Source organism: Acomys russatus, chromosome 11 (assembly GCF_903995435.1).
Source record: "Acomys russatus chromosome 11, mAcoRus1.1, whole genome shotgun sequence".
NCBI classification, from domain to species: domain Eukaryota; kingdom Metazoa; phylum Chordata; class Mammalia; order Rodentia; family Muridae; genus Acomys; species Acomys russatus.
Window position 1 is genome coordinate 61,692,139 of NC_067147.1, and position 15,147 is coordinate 61,707,285.

Consider the following 15,147-nt stretch of genomic DNA (forward strand, 5'->3'; position numbering starts at 1 on the left):
CGGAGCGTCTGGGCGGAGGTCACAACCCTCCGGGGCGGTCAGCGGGACCCTCGCGCTGCGTCCTTCGGCCTAGGGGCGGAGCGCATGGTGTCACCGGGACCAGGGCGTCCGGGGGAGGCGGCTCTGCCCGCCGCCCTGCGCGGACACGGGCGCGCGGAGGGGAGAGAAGGGAAACCAGGGACCCCACGCTGCGCCGCTGTGCCAGACCGTGAGCGCAGAGGAGCGCCGCCGGGGTGCGCGCGCACGCGGGGGGCGGGGCGGGGCACGCAAGCGCATGCGTAGAAGACGCCCGCTCGGCGGGCTTTTCCTTTCATTTTTTTTTTTTTTGTTTTTTTCTGAGACAGGGTTTCTCTGTGTAGCCTTGGCTGACCTGGACTCGCTTTGTAGACCAGGCTGGCCTCAAACTCACAGCCATCCACCTGCCTCTGCCTCCCGAGTGCTGGGGTTAAAGGCGTGCGCCACCACGCTCGGCTTCGGCGGGCTTTCTTTGCAGAAGTGGTACCATCACTTGTGCGTCCGGAGCCACATAGCTTTTTACATAATTTTATTAAACAAGAAATGCCCCGGTGTGTAAACAAAGTACACCTGAGTAGGAAAGCTGCCCGCCCGCCCGCCCGCCCGGCTCAGGAGCTGTGCTTCTGCCGCTTCCAGAAGCGTTTGACGTCGCTGTGCCCGGCCGGAGTCACCACCATCAGCCGCTTGGCCGAGTTCTCGAACAGGAGCACGCCCAGCTCCCGCGCGTGGGCCAGCAGCAGTTCAAAGTCCACTTGCGACAGGAACTGGTTGTACAGGACGCCTGGGGTTGGGTGGGGCAGGCAGGAGGTGAGGGGCCGGCAGTGCTCTCAGCCCCTGCGAGCAGCAACCCCCAGGGGCTGCAGGCCACAGTTTTAAGTATCTCTACCTTAACACCCGTGACATCCAGACATTCGAAAAGACAACCGAATACAAGAAAAAACAAACAAACAAAACAAACAAACAAAAAAAACAGGCAAGCCCACCCAGATGACAGAATTACCCTGCCTCTTAACCTAAGAATCCAAACTACTGAATTGGGACATATGTCCTGCTACCAATATAGCAAGATAAAAAGATCAGCTTTTCTCTCCCTCTCTGTGGGGAAACGAAAATGAAACGCACTCACAAGACCAGTTTCATTTATCACGGCCAAAGTCAGGTCAACAGAAGCCACTCACCTTCAGTGAAACGGAGTCTGTCCCTTTCCAGCTCCCACAGCCGGATCTGGTCTGTTATGGTGGGGGGCAGCACAGGCGTCTGCAGGGACAAGGGTGAGGCTGTGGCAGGGGCTGTGGTTCAGATGCCCCGTGCCCAGGCTGCCAGCCTCCAGCATCTTGGTACCCACCCATACCTGTTTGAGCATCACGGGATGGGCCCTTGTCCTTAGGAAATGGATTATCTAGGAAAACACAAAGATGCAGAAAGCCATCTGATCCCTAAAGTCAACGATCTCCTGTGTTCTCCCTCTGAGGCAGTTAGCTCCAGGTGGGAGGCACACTGCAGTGTCAACACTCCAGGTGTGCCTCCCGCTGGTCACACCTGCTGCTCCTATGCTGCATCTGTTCTTTCCATAGTCTTGGCTCGTTTTTTTTCTTTTTTCTTTAAGAGCAGACGCTACTGTACTTTGAGCCCTTACTGCTCAGCAGGCCTTGAGCTGAACAACTGAACAACTGAACTGCAGGCTCCTGGGAGCACAGTGAGACCCAGAGATAAAGCAGCTGTCCACAGTGGAGGAAGACGCAGACTCAGAGCCAGACCGCCTCCCCTCATGTCTGCCCCTGCGGGCTCTGCCCCAAACCCCTCTCCGTGTGTCTGGTGCTCAAGTGACTCGCCACTCACGTGACAGCCCGACCCTGACCCCCACTCTCAGCAGGGGTACCTGTTGCGCTGTGATGCCACTGGCGATGGCCTGCTGCACACTCTCCCGGGTCACCTGTGCCACCACCATGTTGGGGAACCGGTAGAGCATCTCAGAGAAAAGAGCGATGAGAGCGATCTGCAGCTCCGACTCTGGCGCGGGATGAGGCGGAGTGAGGAGGGTGCCCACACCTGCCTTCCTCTAGCCCCGCTCTCCAGAGAGCTCCACAGACCACCCAGTAAACGTGGCCATAACCGGGTTCTCTCCCATGTCCGTCCCCTGTCCACCCCGGACCAGCCTCACCGGTGTAGGCATACAGCCGGTAATTGGTTTCCACGACAATGAAGCCTGGCTGGTGCACAGTACCCCCGGCCCCAGAGACACCGGAGGAGAGGTTGATGGCCAGGCGAGTCGGGTAGTAACGCCGGGACTTCCTCTGGAAGGACACAGGGAGAGAGAGGGCACTCTTCCAGGTAACCGCGCTAACACCCTCAGCTCACCATCAGATCCCCTCGTGTGAGAGAGACCGTCCAACTTTATTTATTTATTTGTTTTTTGAGACAGGGTTTCTCTATGTAGCCTTAGTTGTCCTGGACTTGCTTTGTAGACCAGGCTGGCCTTGAACTCACAGAGATCCACCAGCCTCTGCCTCCCGAGTGCTGGGATTAAAGGCATGCACCACCACCACCCCACTTTTTTTTTCTTTTTTGTAAAAAGAGATCTATTTATTTAATACATAGGCAGTACTCTGCTTGCAGTGTACACCTGCTCACCAGAAGAGGGCATCAGCTCTCATTACAGATGGCTGTGAGCCACCATGTGGTTGCTGGGAATTGAACTCAGAACCTCTGGAAGAGCAGATAGTGCTCTTAACCACTAAGCCATCTCTCCAGCCCAACTGTTGAATTTTAACTTCTCTTTCAAATGACCCAAGCACGCAGTCCTGGCATAGGCTTCCTGCTGCGTCCCAACACCTCCCTGCTCTCCTAGAAGCCAGGTTGCTGGGTGTACACACCTTCCTCTGGAAGACGAGCCCCAACTCACGCAGGTGCTGCAGGAAGTTCAACAAAGAGTCGCTCATGCCCTCTACAGAGTAGTCCTGGTGAAGAGACGGGCGGCTGGGGCTACAACAAGCCCCACCAGTCACCGCCGCCCTGTACTCCCTCCCTCCCGTGCCTGCTCAGGTGGTTCTCTCTCCACCCATTCTTACCACCCCAGCTCTCCACAGCCTCCCCTACCCCCCTCCTCGGCCCCTACCTACCACCCCAGCTCTCCACAGCCTCCCCTTCCCCCCTCCTCGGCCCCTACCTACCACCCCAGCTCTCCACAGCCTCCCCTTCCCCCTCCTCGGCCCCTACCTACCAGCCCAGCTCTCCCCAGCCTCCCCTTCCACCTTCCTCGGCCCCTACCTACCTTGCCAAGAGTAGAGAAACTCAGCTGGAAGAGGAAGGAGAGGATCTCCACCAGATCCATGCCTCGACTCTGAGGAGGAAGGGAGTTGAGGGGCGAGGTGGGGTGGCTGTCTGCAGGTCGGTGGGGACCTGGGCAGCATGAGCACACAGTCCTAGGCCCTGGCTCTTACCTGGGCTGTCTGCAGATACTGCAGCATGAAGTACCAGAGCTGGGCGGACGTGTCCAGTAGCAGGAACTGGAAGCCAGCGGAGGTGATGCAGGGCGGCTCTCCAGGCTCAGTGCTGGAAGTGGAGAGGGGTGGTGGTGGCCACGTGCAAAGAAGGCTCTATCTACTCAGACCTCTTTCCTCGGCCAACTCTTCAATCCCTCCCTAGGCCTCACTCCCACTTTGAGTAAGCAGGGAGCTGCTGTGCTCCGCCCTCCTCACCTTTTCATAAGCCCAGCCTGGCTGAGGAGCTGGGCCAGGTCCTGGCTGACAGCCGCACTGGGGGAGCCCACCATGAAGTGCAGGACCACCTAGGGATGAAAGAAGTAAGCAGGCTGGGGTCCCGAGGGCTACAGGGCACAGGAGCACAGTAGAGGCACACAGAGGCCCAATCCTCACCTCCCAGCGCTCCTCAGCATACTTGTCAAGTGAGGGGACATCCCGGGCGTGCTTGTCAGGTCCAAGCTGGCTTGTGTCATCAGACCAGGCCTTGCCCCTAAGGCCAGGGCGGGCGGGGGTAAGAAGCCCTGTCTGCTTCCTGATTCCCCGGGCCTGAAGGGAACACATCCTACACCCACACCTGGTCCAGTGTACTCTTGAGGAGCTTGGGAGTGGGGGCACAGGTTCTGGGGAGGTCTCTAAGGTGCTTCTCCCCGCTCCGCGCAATGAGAAGTTCCCATGGCCTAGCCTGGGGTAGGAGAGAGATGACATACCCACCCAGAAGAGCAATCCGGAGGTTCTGCCGGAAGACAGGGTTGAGGATGAGGCCCTGGAGTCCACCAGGGAGCAGCTGGGTGTGCCAAATGCGGAGGCCACTCAGCAGTCCTGTGCTTTCCTCCTGGGCCCTGGACAGCAGAGTGGGGTGTCACGAGCAGAGAGGAGATTCCAGGGGGGTGACATTTCTATCTTTTTTTTAAGATTTATTTTTATAAGCCAGGAGTGGTGGCGCACGCCTTTAATCCCAGCACTTGGGAGGCAGAGGTAGGCGGATCGCTATGAGTTCGAGGCCAGCCTGGTCTACAAAGTGAGTCCAGGATGGCCAAGGCTACACAGAGAAACCCTGTCTCGAAAAAACCAAAAAAAAAAAAGATTTATTTTTCTTATGTATACAGTGTTCTGCCTGCACATACACCTGCCGACCACAAGAGGGCACCAGATCTCATTATAGATGGTTGTGAGCCACTATGTGGTTGCTGGGAATTGAACTCAGGACCTTTGGAAGAGCATGCAGTGCTCTTAACCTCTGAGCCATCTCTTCTGTCTTTTCCAAACTGGCGTGTCCCAGGTGAAGTTGTGTTTTCTTACCTCAGATACCTGTACTGATGCTAAGGAGAACCTAGTTGGTTTTTTTTTAACTGTTGTTTCTTTCTGTTTTTAATTTCCTTTGTTCCAGAAAGGGCCCTGTGAAGCCTGGAACAGCCTCAAACTTACTATGTAGCCTTTGAATATCTGATCTTCCTGTCTCCACCTTCCAACTCTGGGGGTATTGCTTTCTCCTTTCCTTTCCTTTTCTGTTTTGTTTTAACATACAGCTAGTTAGTGACAAATTACACAACTCTCCAAAATGGAAAACAAGCCAGGCACGGTGGTAGAGCACGCCTGTCATCCCAGCACTCGGGGAGGCAGAGGCAGGTGGATCTCCGTGAGTTCGAGGCCAGCCTGGTCTACAGCGTGAGCCCAGGATCAGCCAAGGCTGCGCAGAGAAACCCTGTCTCGAAAAAACAAAGAGAAGGAAAACACTGCAAATGTATTCTGGAGGGCAGGGCCTGTTGAAAGGCCCTAGGTTGACCCCTTAGCTCCTGGGTGTGTGCCCTGGAGGTGGCCCAAGCAAGAGCAGCTTGAGAAATGCAGCCATTGGGAAGCTGGCAGGGGCTGCACATGGGACTCACTTGCTGAACTCCTTCTTCACCCACAGGGCCACCGCAGCCTGTGGCAGAGGCTGTCCCAGGAAGAGCATCCTCATTACCCAGTTCTTAGCCAAAGAAGGGAGCTCCCTGTAAGGTTCAGAGGCCAGATGTTAACCGAAGCTACCTCACACCTGCATCTCTGCCCTCGTCTGATTCCCAAACGTCCCGCCTGCCCCCACAACCTCCTTCTGTTTTGGATCGCCCCACTTGGACAAATGTCAAACACCCCGTGCTCACATCGGGCTAAGCTTCTCCCCACTGTAACTAGTTTCCGTCTCCAGGACCCAAGACATTGCCCCCTCCCAACACGCCCCTTGCTGGGAAGGTTCCCCACCTGAAGACTGCCAGACAAGTGGCAGGGTGGCCATACAACCGGTCCAGCACCCCAGGGCTCAGGCCCCCTAAGAACTCCTGTAGATTCTTGCATTGCAGGTGCGCCCTGTTCAGTCCACCCCTCGCAGGGGTGCTCTCCATCACCTGAGAGGGACAAATGCCAATAGTACTCACCCCCCACCCCGTGATCCAGGCCAGTGTCACACTGACTCCATAACTACCAGGCCCCCTATAGCCCACCATTTCTGCACTTTACTCTGTGGTGCCACTCACCACTTATTTCTCCCAAACCCTTCGTGTCCCCGGTTCCTCATCACGCCACAGCCCAGGGTGGCCTTCAACTAGCTATGTAGCCAAGGGTGGTTTTGAACTCCTGACCCTTCTGCCTCCACCTCCCAAGTGCTGGGATTACAAGAATGTGGCACACCTGGCTTTACATCCCACATCTGCCCTAAAGTTCAGCCTCCATGTGGTAGAATTTTCCTCATTTTTTGTGTACGGTCCTGAGAATCCAGATCCTCGCCAGCGGGGACAAGTGACAGAATCACTTATTGTTCCATACTGGCAAAACTTTTGCATATCAACGGCGTCTCAAGCTCATCTAAACAGTGACAAAGATGTTTGTTTGAGCCCCGTCTTCTCTCTCTTCCACCCTCCTAGTCATCGGGTCACAGGCTCCCAATCTGTCAAGTCCTTAGCTCTCCTCTGGAGACGCGGCTACCATCCGCCTCCATGCTTAGCAGCCTAGATGCCTTTCCATCCCTTCCCCCCAAGTCAGCTTCACCCCTCTCACTGAGACCCACGCCGTCCCAGCTCCACACGCCTCCCCGGCTTTCCTTTCACGACGCCTCTTGCTCAACTCTGTCCCTTACCCGTCTCATACCCCCTCACCACTCGGATACCCCTCACGCACCCCGGATCACCGCCGTCGCTTAATCAGAGCAAGTGCCTCGCATTGGCTTCTGGATATAAAGGGTGAGAACTCTGAAAAGCGGGAGAACCACGAAGGACTTCACAGTCAAGACACAACCCAAAAGCAGTCCAAAGAGAAGGGAGTGCAGAGAGGGTGTGAAGAGTAAAGGGGATGAGAATAGGCAACGCACTCGCCCGTCGCGTGGCATGTTGGGAATTGTAGTCCTGTTTTTGCTTACACTGGAGCACCGTGAGGAAGATCTGACTACAATGCCCGAAAGTCACCGCAAGAGCACCCGCCGAGAGATGTCGGCTTTTCATTAGGATTCCCTAGAAACATCCTAAGTCAGACCATTTAGTTCCGCGCCGTTCCTTGGCATCTAAGGCGAAAATCTGTTCTGCCTAGACAGGAGAAGGCAGGCGTGGTGTCTTAGATTTATAGAACTGAAAACTGGGTTTCTTGCCGGGCGTGGTGGCTCACGCCTTTAATCCCAGCACTCTGGAAGGCAGAGGCAGGCGGATCTCTGTGAGTGCAAGGCCAGCCTGGTTTACAAAGCGAGTCCAGGATAACCAGAGCTACACAGAGAAACCCTGTCTCGAAAAAAACAAAAATAAATAAATAAATAAAAATAAAAACTGCGTTTCTTGACCTCTGATGTCCCCCTTGAAACTGGGATAATGCAACGGTGAGGAGCATTGTCACACGGCGAGGATTAACACAATCGGGGCAAACTGGATTGTGTTAATCCGCAATCTTTCGACGCTCAATTTTTTTTTTTTTAATGTAAATTGGTATTCTGCCTGCACATATGTCTGTGTGAGGGTGTCAGATCCCCTGCCATGTGGGTGCTGGGAATTTAACCCGGGTCCTTTGGAAGAACATCCAAAGCTCTTAATTGCCATCTCTCCAGTCCTCCCCCCACTCCCCCCTCCCCGTCGTTGTCATTGTCCCCTCCCCCACGCCACCGCCCTCCCCCTCGCCCGCCCCCCATGCCGTGCCCCACCCCTTGCTCAGTCAACCTTGAGTTAGAAGACTTCACTACAATTTTAAAAGAAAGGTATCCTCTGCCCTGATTTGTTTTATGAATTTATAATAGGCAGATACCAGCTGAGGTCAACTATAGGCTCTCCAAATCTTATGGGGCAAATTCTGTTGTTCTTTTTTTTTTTTTTTTTTTAATCTTTTTTTCTTTTTTTCCCCCCATAGCTTTGGCTGTCCTGGACTCACTTTGTAGACCAGGCTGGCCTTGAACTCACAGTGATCTGCCTGCCTCTGCCTCTCAAGTGCTGGGATTAAAAGCGTGCACCACCACACCCAGAAAATTCTGTTATTCTTAGATAGCAGAATACCAAGCCCAAAGAGAGTAAGAAATCTGACCAAGAAAGTCCCAGTGCTAGGATGAGAAGCTCATTTACCAAGACCATGTAAGACTCTGTTTTTTGTTTTGTTTTTTATTGGGCCCTTGTATGTTGCCCTCTGGATCTGTACCAGTCAGTATCTAAAATTAACAGAGAACAACACAAAACTGACAAAGCTTCTATACAGCAAATAGTACAGTGTTTGTATAGTTTCAAACACAAAAGTTACAGTCTGGGAAGAAATGTTAGATGAAATGGGCAGAACAGAAAAACAAAAGCAAAAACAAAGCGATAAAGAAAATCACAGGCACAGTGGCGCACACGCCTTTAATCCCAGCACTCAGGAGGCAGAGGCAGGCGGATCGCTCTGAGTTCAAGGCCAGCCTGGTCTACAAAGTGAGTCCAGGTCAGCCAGGGATACACAGAGAAACCCTGTCTCAAAAAACCGAAAAGAAAAGAAAAAAGAAATAAACAATAATAATAAGTCCCAATGTTTTGTAAAGAGATGAGAAACTTTTGACTTGAAGTTAAAGAGAGAAAAAGAAGTGGAGACTGGAGAGATGGTTCTGGTTTTAGTTCCCAGCACACACATGGGCTTCTCACAAACGCCTGGGACTCCAGTTCCAGGGGGTTCAATGCCCTCTTCAGACCTCTGCAGCAAGGCACACACACACACACACACATACACACACACACACACACACACGTGCATTTACATAACTTAAAATAATAAACCCTCTTTAAAAAGAAAAAAAGATGCTAAAAGAACAAGAACAACTGAAATTAAATAAACAATCATATTAGCAGGAAAGAAAAAGATAAAGGGAGCTGGAAAGATGGCTCAGTGCTTAAAAACACTGCCTGCTCTCCAAAGGACTCAGGTTCAGTTCCCAGCAACTGCATGGTGGCTCAAAACTGTCTGTAACTCCAGTTCCGGGTGATCTGACAGCCTCACACCAATACACATAAAATTAAAATTTAAAAAAATATTTAAAAGAAAAAATAAAGTTGAATGTGGCATTGTGGACCTGTAATCCTGCACTCCATGGGTAAGTGGAGGCAGGAGGATCAGGTGTGGTGGTGGCTCACACCTCTAATCCCAGCACTTGAGAGGCAGAGGCAGGCGGATCACTTTGAGTTCGAGGCCAGCCTGGTCTACAAAGCGAGTCCAGGACAGCCAAGGCTACACAGAGAAACCCTGTCTCAAGAAACAAAACAAAGCAAAAACAGAAATGTAGCATCCAAACCAGGTGTGGTGGTGCACGCCTTTAATGCGAAGACTCATGAGGCAGAGGCAGGTGGATTCTCTGTGAGTTCAAGGCCACCCTGGTCTACAAAGTGAGTTGCAGGATATCCTGACACTTGGCTGTCCTGGACTCATTTTTTTTTTTTTTGGTTTTTCGAGACAGGGTTTCTCTGTGTAGCCTTGGCCATCCTGGACTCACTTTGTAGACCAGGCTGGCCTCGAACTCACAGTGATCCACCTGCTTCTGCCTCCCGAGTGCTGGGATTAAAGGCGTGCGCCACCACGCCCGGCCTGGACTCACTTTTTTACTTGGCTGTTTTTCAGAGATTCTCACCCATAGACTAGCTGCAGATTTACCCATCAAAGATGCTTCCTGAACTCAGTGGGAAGGGCTCACAGCTCTGTGCCAGCGGCTGATCAGATAAAACATGAATCATCCCAAGAACTGGAGCAGAGGGGAACATGCAAATTACAAAGTAGTTTAAACACTTTATCAGAAGCTTTGATATAAAGCTGAAAGGCCAGACGGTGGTGGCACATGCCTTTAATCTCAGCACTCGGGAGGCAGAGGCAGGTGGATCACTGTGAGTTCGAGGCCAGCCTGGTCTACAAAGCAAGTCCAGGATAGTCAAAGCTGCACAGAGAAACCCTGTCTCAAAAAACAAAAAACAACATAAAGCTGAAAGGTCATCTGGGGAGATGGATTAGTGACCAAAACGTTCACCATGCAGGTATGAGGGCCAGATTTCGGACCCCCGGAACCCACGTGAAGTGTTGAGTGGGAGTAGTTGCCTGTCAGTAGGGATCGCAGAGCAGCTGGCTAGGGAGGCTCATGGGGAGCTCTGGTGATTGGGAGACCCGTGAAAGCCATGGGGGGAGGAGTGCTCAACTTCAGTGCTGCTTTGCTTGGCCGGCTTCAGTAGAGGACACAGCGTGTCTGAGAAGGCAACACAGCCTAGGCTGAGGTCCTGGAACCACCCTGGGAGAAACAGCCTGGTGAGGCATCCAGAGGAAGCGAGGAAGTGAAATTATGTCATAAATCTTTCCAAGGCGGGGATATTGAGTAGACAGGCTACTTCCGATCAGCTTGAGTCTTTACCGCCTGTGCTACCTCAGGCAAGTAACACAACCTAAGCATGTGATTGTTTCTTTAATTTCAGTTGTTCTTGTTCTTTTAGCATCTTTTTTCTTTTTAAGGAGGATTTATTCTTTTAGGTTATGTTTATGCACGTGTGTGTGTGTGAGAGAGAGAGAGAGACAGACAGACAGACAGAGAGAGAGTGTGTGTGTGTGAGTGTGTGTGAGAGACAGACAGACAGACAGAGTGTGTGTGTGTGTGTGTGTGAGAGAGAGAGAGTGTGTGTGTGTTTGTGTTTGTGTGAGAGAGAGAGACAGACAGACAGACAGAGAGAGTGTGTGTGTGTGTGTGTGTGTGAGAGAGAGAGAGAGAGGCAGACAGACAGACAAACAGACAGAGAGAGAGTGTGTGTGTGAGTGTGTGAGAAAGAGAGACAGACAGACAGACAAACAGACAGAGAGAGTGTGTGTGTGTGTGAGAGAGAGACAGACAGACAAACAGACAGAGAGAGTGAGTGTGTGTGTGTGTGTGTGTGTGTGAGAGAGAGACAGACAGACAGAGAGAGTGTGTGTGTGTGTGTGTGTGAGAGAGACAGACAGACAGACAGAGTGTATGTGTGTGTGTGTGTGAGAGAGACAGACAGACAGACAGAGTGTATGTGTGTGTGTGTGTGTGAGAGAGAGAGAGAGACAGACAGAGAGTGTGTGTGTGTGTGTGTGTGTTTGTGTGTGTGTGAGAGAGAGACAGACAGACAAACAGACAGAGAGAGAGTGTGTGTGTGTGTGTGTGTGTGTGAGAGAGAGAGGCAGACAGACAGACAAACAGACAGAGAGTGTGTGTGTGTGTGTGTGTGTGTGTAAGAGAGAGAGAGAGACAAACAGACAGAGAGAGAGTGTGTGTGTGTGTGTGTGTGTGAGAGAGAGAGACAGATAGACAAACAGACAGAGTGTGTGTATGTGTGTGTGTGTGTGTGTGTGTGTGTGTGTGTGTGTGTGTGTGCCTTGCTGCAGAGGTCAGAAGAGGGCATTGAACCCCCTGGAACTGGAGTCCCAGGCATTTGTGAGAAGCCCATGTGTGTGCTGGGAACTAAAACCATCTCTCCAGTCTCCACTTCTTTCTCTATTTATTTATTTTGATTTTTCAAGACAGGGTTTCTCTGTGTAGCTCTGGCTGTCCTGGAACTTGATCTGTAGACCAGGCTGCCCTCAAACTCAGAGATCTGCCGGCCTCTGCCTCCCAAGTGCTGAGATCACACGCATGCACCACCACCCAGCTCTTAACCATCTATCTATCATATATATAGTATTAAATAGAACAATTACATTAACATTTTGTATATACTAGGCTCTTAGTAAAACATTTACAGTTTTTTCTATAATCATCACTTTTTATTTTGTTTGTTTTAGGTTTTAGTTTTTTGAGACAGGGTCTCATGCAGCCCAGGTTGGACTTGAACGATGTAGCCAATTAAAAGCATGATTTTCAGGGTCGGGTGTGGTGGCACATGCCTTTAATCCCAGCAGTCTGTGTGTGTATGAGGGGGCCAGCCTGGTCTACAGAGCAAGTTCCAGGACAGCCAGGGCTACACAGAAAAACCCTGTGAAAAACAACAAAACAAAGTATGATCTCCCTGCCTCATCGCCCAAGTCCTGGGATTATGGACACATACCACCCAGCCTTAACTTTTATTTCTTCTTTTTATTTAATTTTAAAATTATCTTATTAATCTTAATTTTCACTTTTTAGTTTTTTACTTATTGTTATTTTATGTGTGAGTGCTTTGTCTGTATGTGAGCTACATGAATGCCCAGTGCCTCAGTCGACCAGAAGAGGGAGTCAAATCCCCGGAACTGGAGCAGTGGAGGGTTGTGAGCCACCACATGGGGTCTGGGAACCAAACTCCTCGGGTCATTTCTCCTATAAAGCTGCCGGTGCTCTTAACCACCTAGTGATCTCTGCAGCCCGTAACGTCTTTAACTCCATAGATAATCTTGTGTTAGCCCTTTAGACATTTGATGTCTTCCTCCCCACACACACACCACGTATTAAGCCCTGTGTTGCAAAAATTAGCCATTTTGCAGCTTGTAATCTACTAGTGGAGGAAACACACTGTAAAGGCATACACAAATACGTGTGAAGGAGCACACAGGAGTGACCAACACAGGGATCCTTGAGCTGAAGAGCAGCAGCGGGGTTTGACCTGACCAGAGGAGACAGCTCGAAGGGATAGCAACTGCTAACAAACCCGACCCCAGGGGACACTGTGTTCCAGGGGACAAAAGCCTGCCACAAGGGCTAGACACCAGGAGGGTCTATCCCCTCAGTGGTGTACACAGGAGGACGGTGCTGGGCAGCACACAGGAACCAGGCAGCCTTGGGTTTTTGAAGATCAATCAGGGAAGTTGACTTGGTGGAACGTGCTTCTAATTTAAGCACTCGGGGGACGGAGGAGGCAGGAGGATTGCTGGGGTAGTGAGATCCTATCTCAAAGCAAACAGCAGCTGGGCATGGTGGTGCACACCATCAACTCCTGCAGTCAGGACGCAGAGGCAGAAAGACCTCTATGAATTCAAGACAACTTCGTCTACACAGGCCAGTCTAGGATACACAGCGACACCTGTCTAAAACAAAACAAGGCAAAGCGAAAACCAACCAACCAACCAACAAATAAGAAAAAGTCCTGGGTTCAAGCCCCAGCATTGACACCATCATCACACCTAAAATAAGCAAAATGTAATAAATAAAAAAAGTAAAGAGGCTGATTGATGGCTCAGTAATAAATAAAGGCAGTTGCCACCACACCTGAGTATGTCTGTCTGTCTGTCTGGTTTTTCTTTTCTTTTTTAAAAAATTTTTAAAAAAGATTTATTTATTATTATGTATACAGTGTTGTCTGCTTGTAGGCCAGTAGAGGGAATCAGGTTACATTATAGATGGTTGTGAGCCACCATGTGGTTGCTGGGAATTGAACTCAGGACCTTTGGAAGAGCAGGCAGTGCTCTTGACCTCTGAGCCATCTCTCCAGGCCCCCCCCCCCCTTTTAAAAAATTTTATTAATTTATTCATATTTCATCTCAATGGTTAGTCTATTTGTTTTTTCAAGACAAGGTTTCTATGTGTAGCCTTGCCTATCCTGGACTCGCTTTGTAGACCAGGCTGGCCTCGAACTCAGAGTGATCCACCTGCCTCTGACTCCCCAGGGCTGGGATTAAAGGTGTGTGCCACCACGCCTGGCTCCACACCTGAGTTTTATACCCAGGACTAGAGAACCAGTTCCTCCAAGCTCCTTTCTAACCTACACACACACATGCTGTGGCACATACATACACATAGCTCCACATAAATGCATGCATACTAAATAAACATAATAATTTTTAAAATAAAAAACCACAGAGGACAAGGTATGGTGTCACGCACCGCACCTGCAATCCCAGCACCTGAAAGGTAAAGGCAGGAAAATCAGTTCAAGGTTATTCAAGTTTGAGACAAGTCTGGGCTACATGAGACCATAAGACCCGGTCTCAAAACAGCAAGGTCACCATGGCTGCAGTGTTGTGGCGTGAGCCAGGGCAGGCAGGCAGACCTATGAGCTTCGTGCTGGACTGGACTCACCAGCCGGAAGGATCAAGATGACGCTGCTATCGTGGGGCGGGGCGGGTTTGAACACACCCACACCGAGCTTCTCAAGAACCTGTGTTCTAGTGCTTAGCGCAGTTCTGGGAATGGAGCTCTGAGAGCTCTGCCCCTGCTAGGCGTCCATTGCTTATTACTCTAACATCTGACCTCTGACCCAGCAGTGTCTGTCTTAATCTTAAAACGGTAGTCTGACCTACGTAGCTCTAGCAAGACGGCCAGATTTGTGACCTGGTCCCTGAGAGCCCATTAATTCAACCTCGGATTAACTCATCTCTCCTGTTGTCCCGGTGATCTATTTGGCTCACTTTGTGAATACTGTCAGCCAAAACCCCAGGGTCCTTATTTCACAGGACCAGCTACGGAGGCCGAGTCATTTTCTCCAAACCTGCGTCAGGACGTGTTTTGCTTACCACCCAAAGGGAACTCTTTACGTCATTCACAATGGCTGTAGCTTGTCCTCGCAGGCCCAAAACAGCCCAGGCTTGTCTGGCTTCCACACAGACATCTCATACCTGAGAATCGTGTGCTCTCAAAACTTAACCCAGAGGTCACCTGAGTCTCTCAGCCCCCAGGACCCCAGAATTCGGACAAGGAAAAGAAGCCACGCTGAATTCCCAGTGGCTTCCAGGCTACCTCTGGCCTGCCACTGAGAGACACCATTAAGTATATTCCCCCTGCTCCAGTGGGCAGGGCTCTCATGGCCCAACTGACACCGGCCTGGATTATGGGGCAACAGACCACATGGGCAGGATGGGCGACACGGACTGAGGAAGAGGGAAGAGAGTGAGGCGGGAGCGAGGGGCAGGAGGCAGCTGTTACCCAAACCTTAGGAAATGCATCCGCAGCTGTGGAAAAACTCAACTTTTATTATTACCTGCCTAGTGCAAGAGATTAAAATTGCCTCAAGCTAGGTCCATATATTAGTGTAAAAATCTGTGTCTCTCCCCCCAAAAATGTACAAACCCCATGTGATTATAGAAAAAAAAAACCCAATGTGGTAGCTACAATAGAAATCCCCACCCCAGCCTCTGTCCCCCATCCTAGTATTTACTCCACAGAAACATACAGGCTTTGAGAAGTTCTAGCTGCAGCAAGGCAGGCGAGAAGGAGAGTGGTATGACTGAGGATCGCGGCAGGGGTCACCACCAGGTCCAGTGTGTCGGGTATGGGTTGAGGACTGCTGCG

General features: G+C 51.1%; 1 protein-coding gene across 1 annotated transcript; it reads right to left on the reverse strand.

Moving 5' to 3' along the window:
* Positions 1-507: 507 nt before the first annotated feature.
* Gtf2h4 (general transcription factor IIH subunit 4) lies at positions 508-6,719 on the reverse strand. The gene is made up of 14 exons (XM_051153601.1): positions 6,645-6,719; positions 5,733-5,875; positions 5,381-5,485; positions 4,205-4,336; positions 3,891-3,987; positions 3,714-3,802; positions 3,456-3,567; positions 3,287-3,355; positions 2,889-2,972; positions 2,177-2,309; positions 1,895-2,025; positions 1,367-1,414; positions 1,194-1,272; positions 508-796 (listed from the first exon to the last, which is right to left on the reverse strand). Exons 2-14 carry the CDS (start codon positions 5,870-5,872, stop codon positions 624-626), a joined length of 1,392 nt encoding a protein of 463 aa, XP_051009558.1. The 5' UTR covers positions 5,873-5,875; positions 6,645-6,719; the 3' UTR covers positions 508-623.
* Between the last annotated feature and the right edge of the window lie 8,428 nt (positions 6,720-15,147).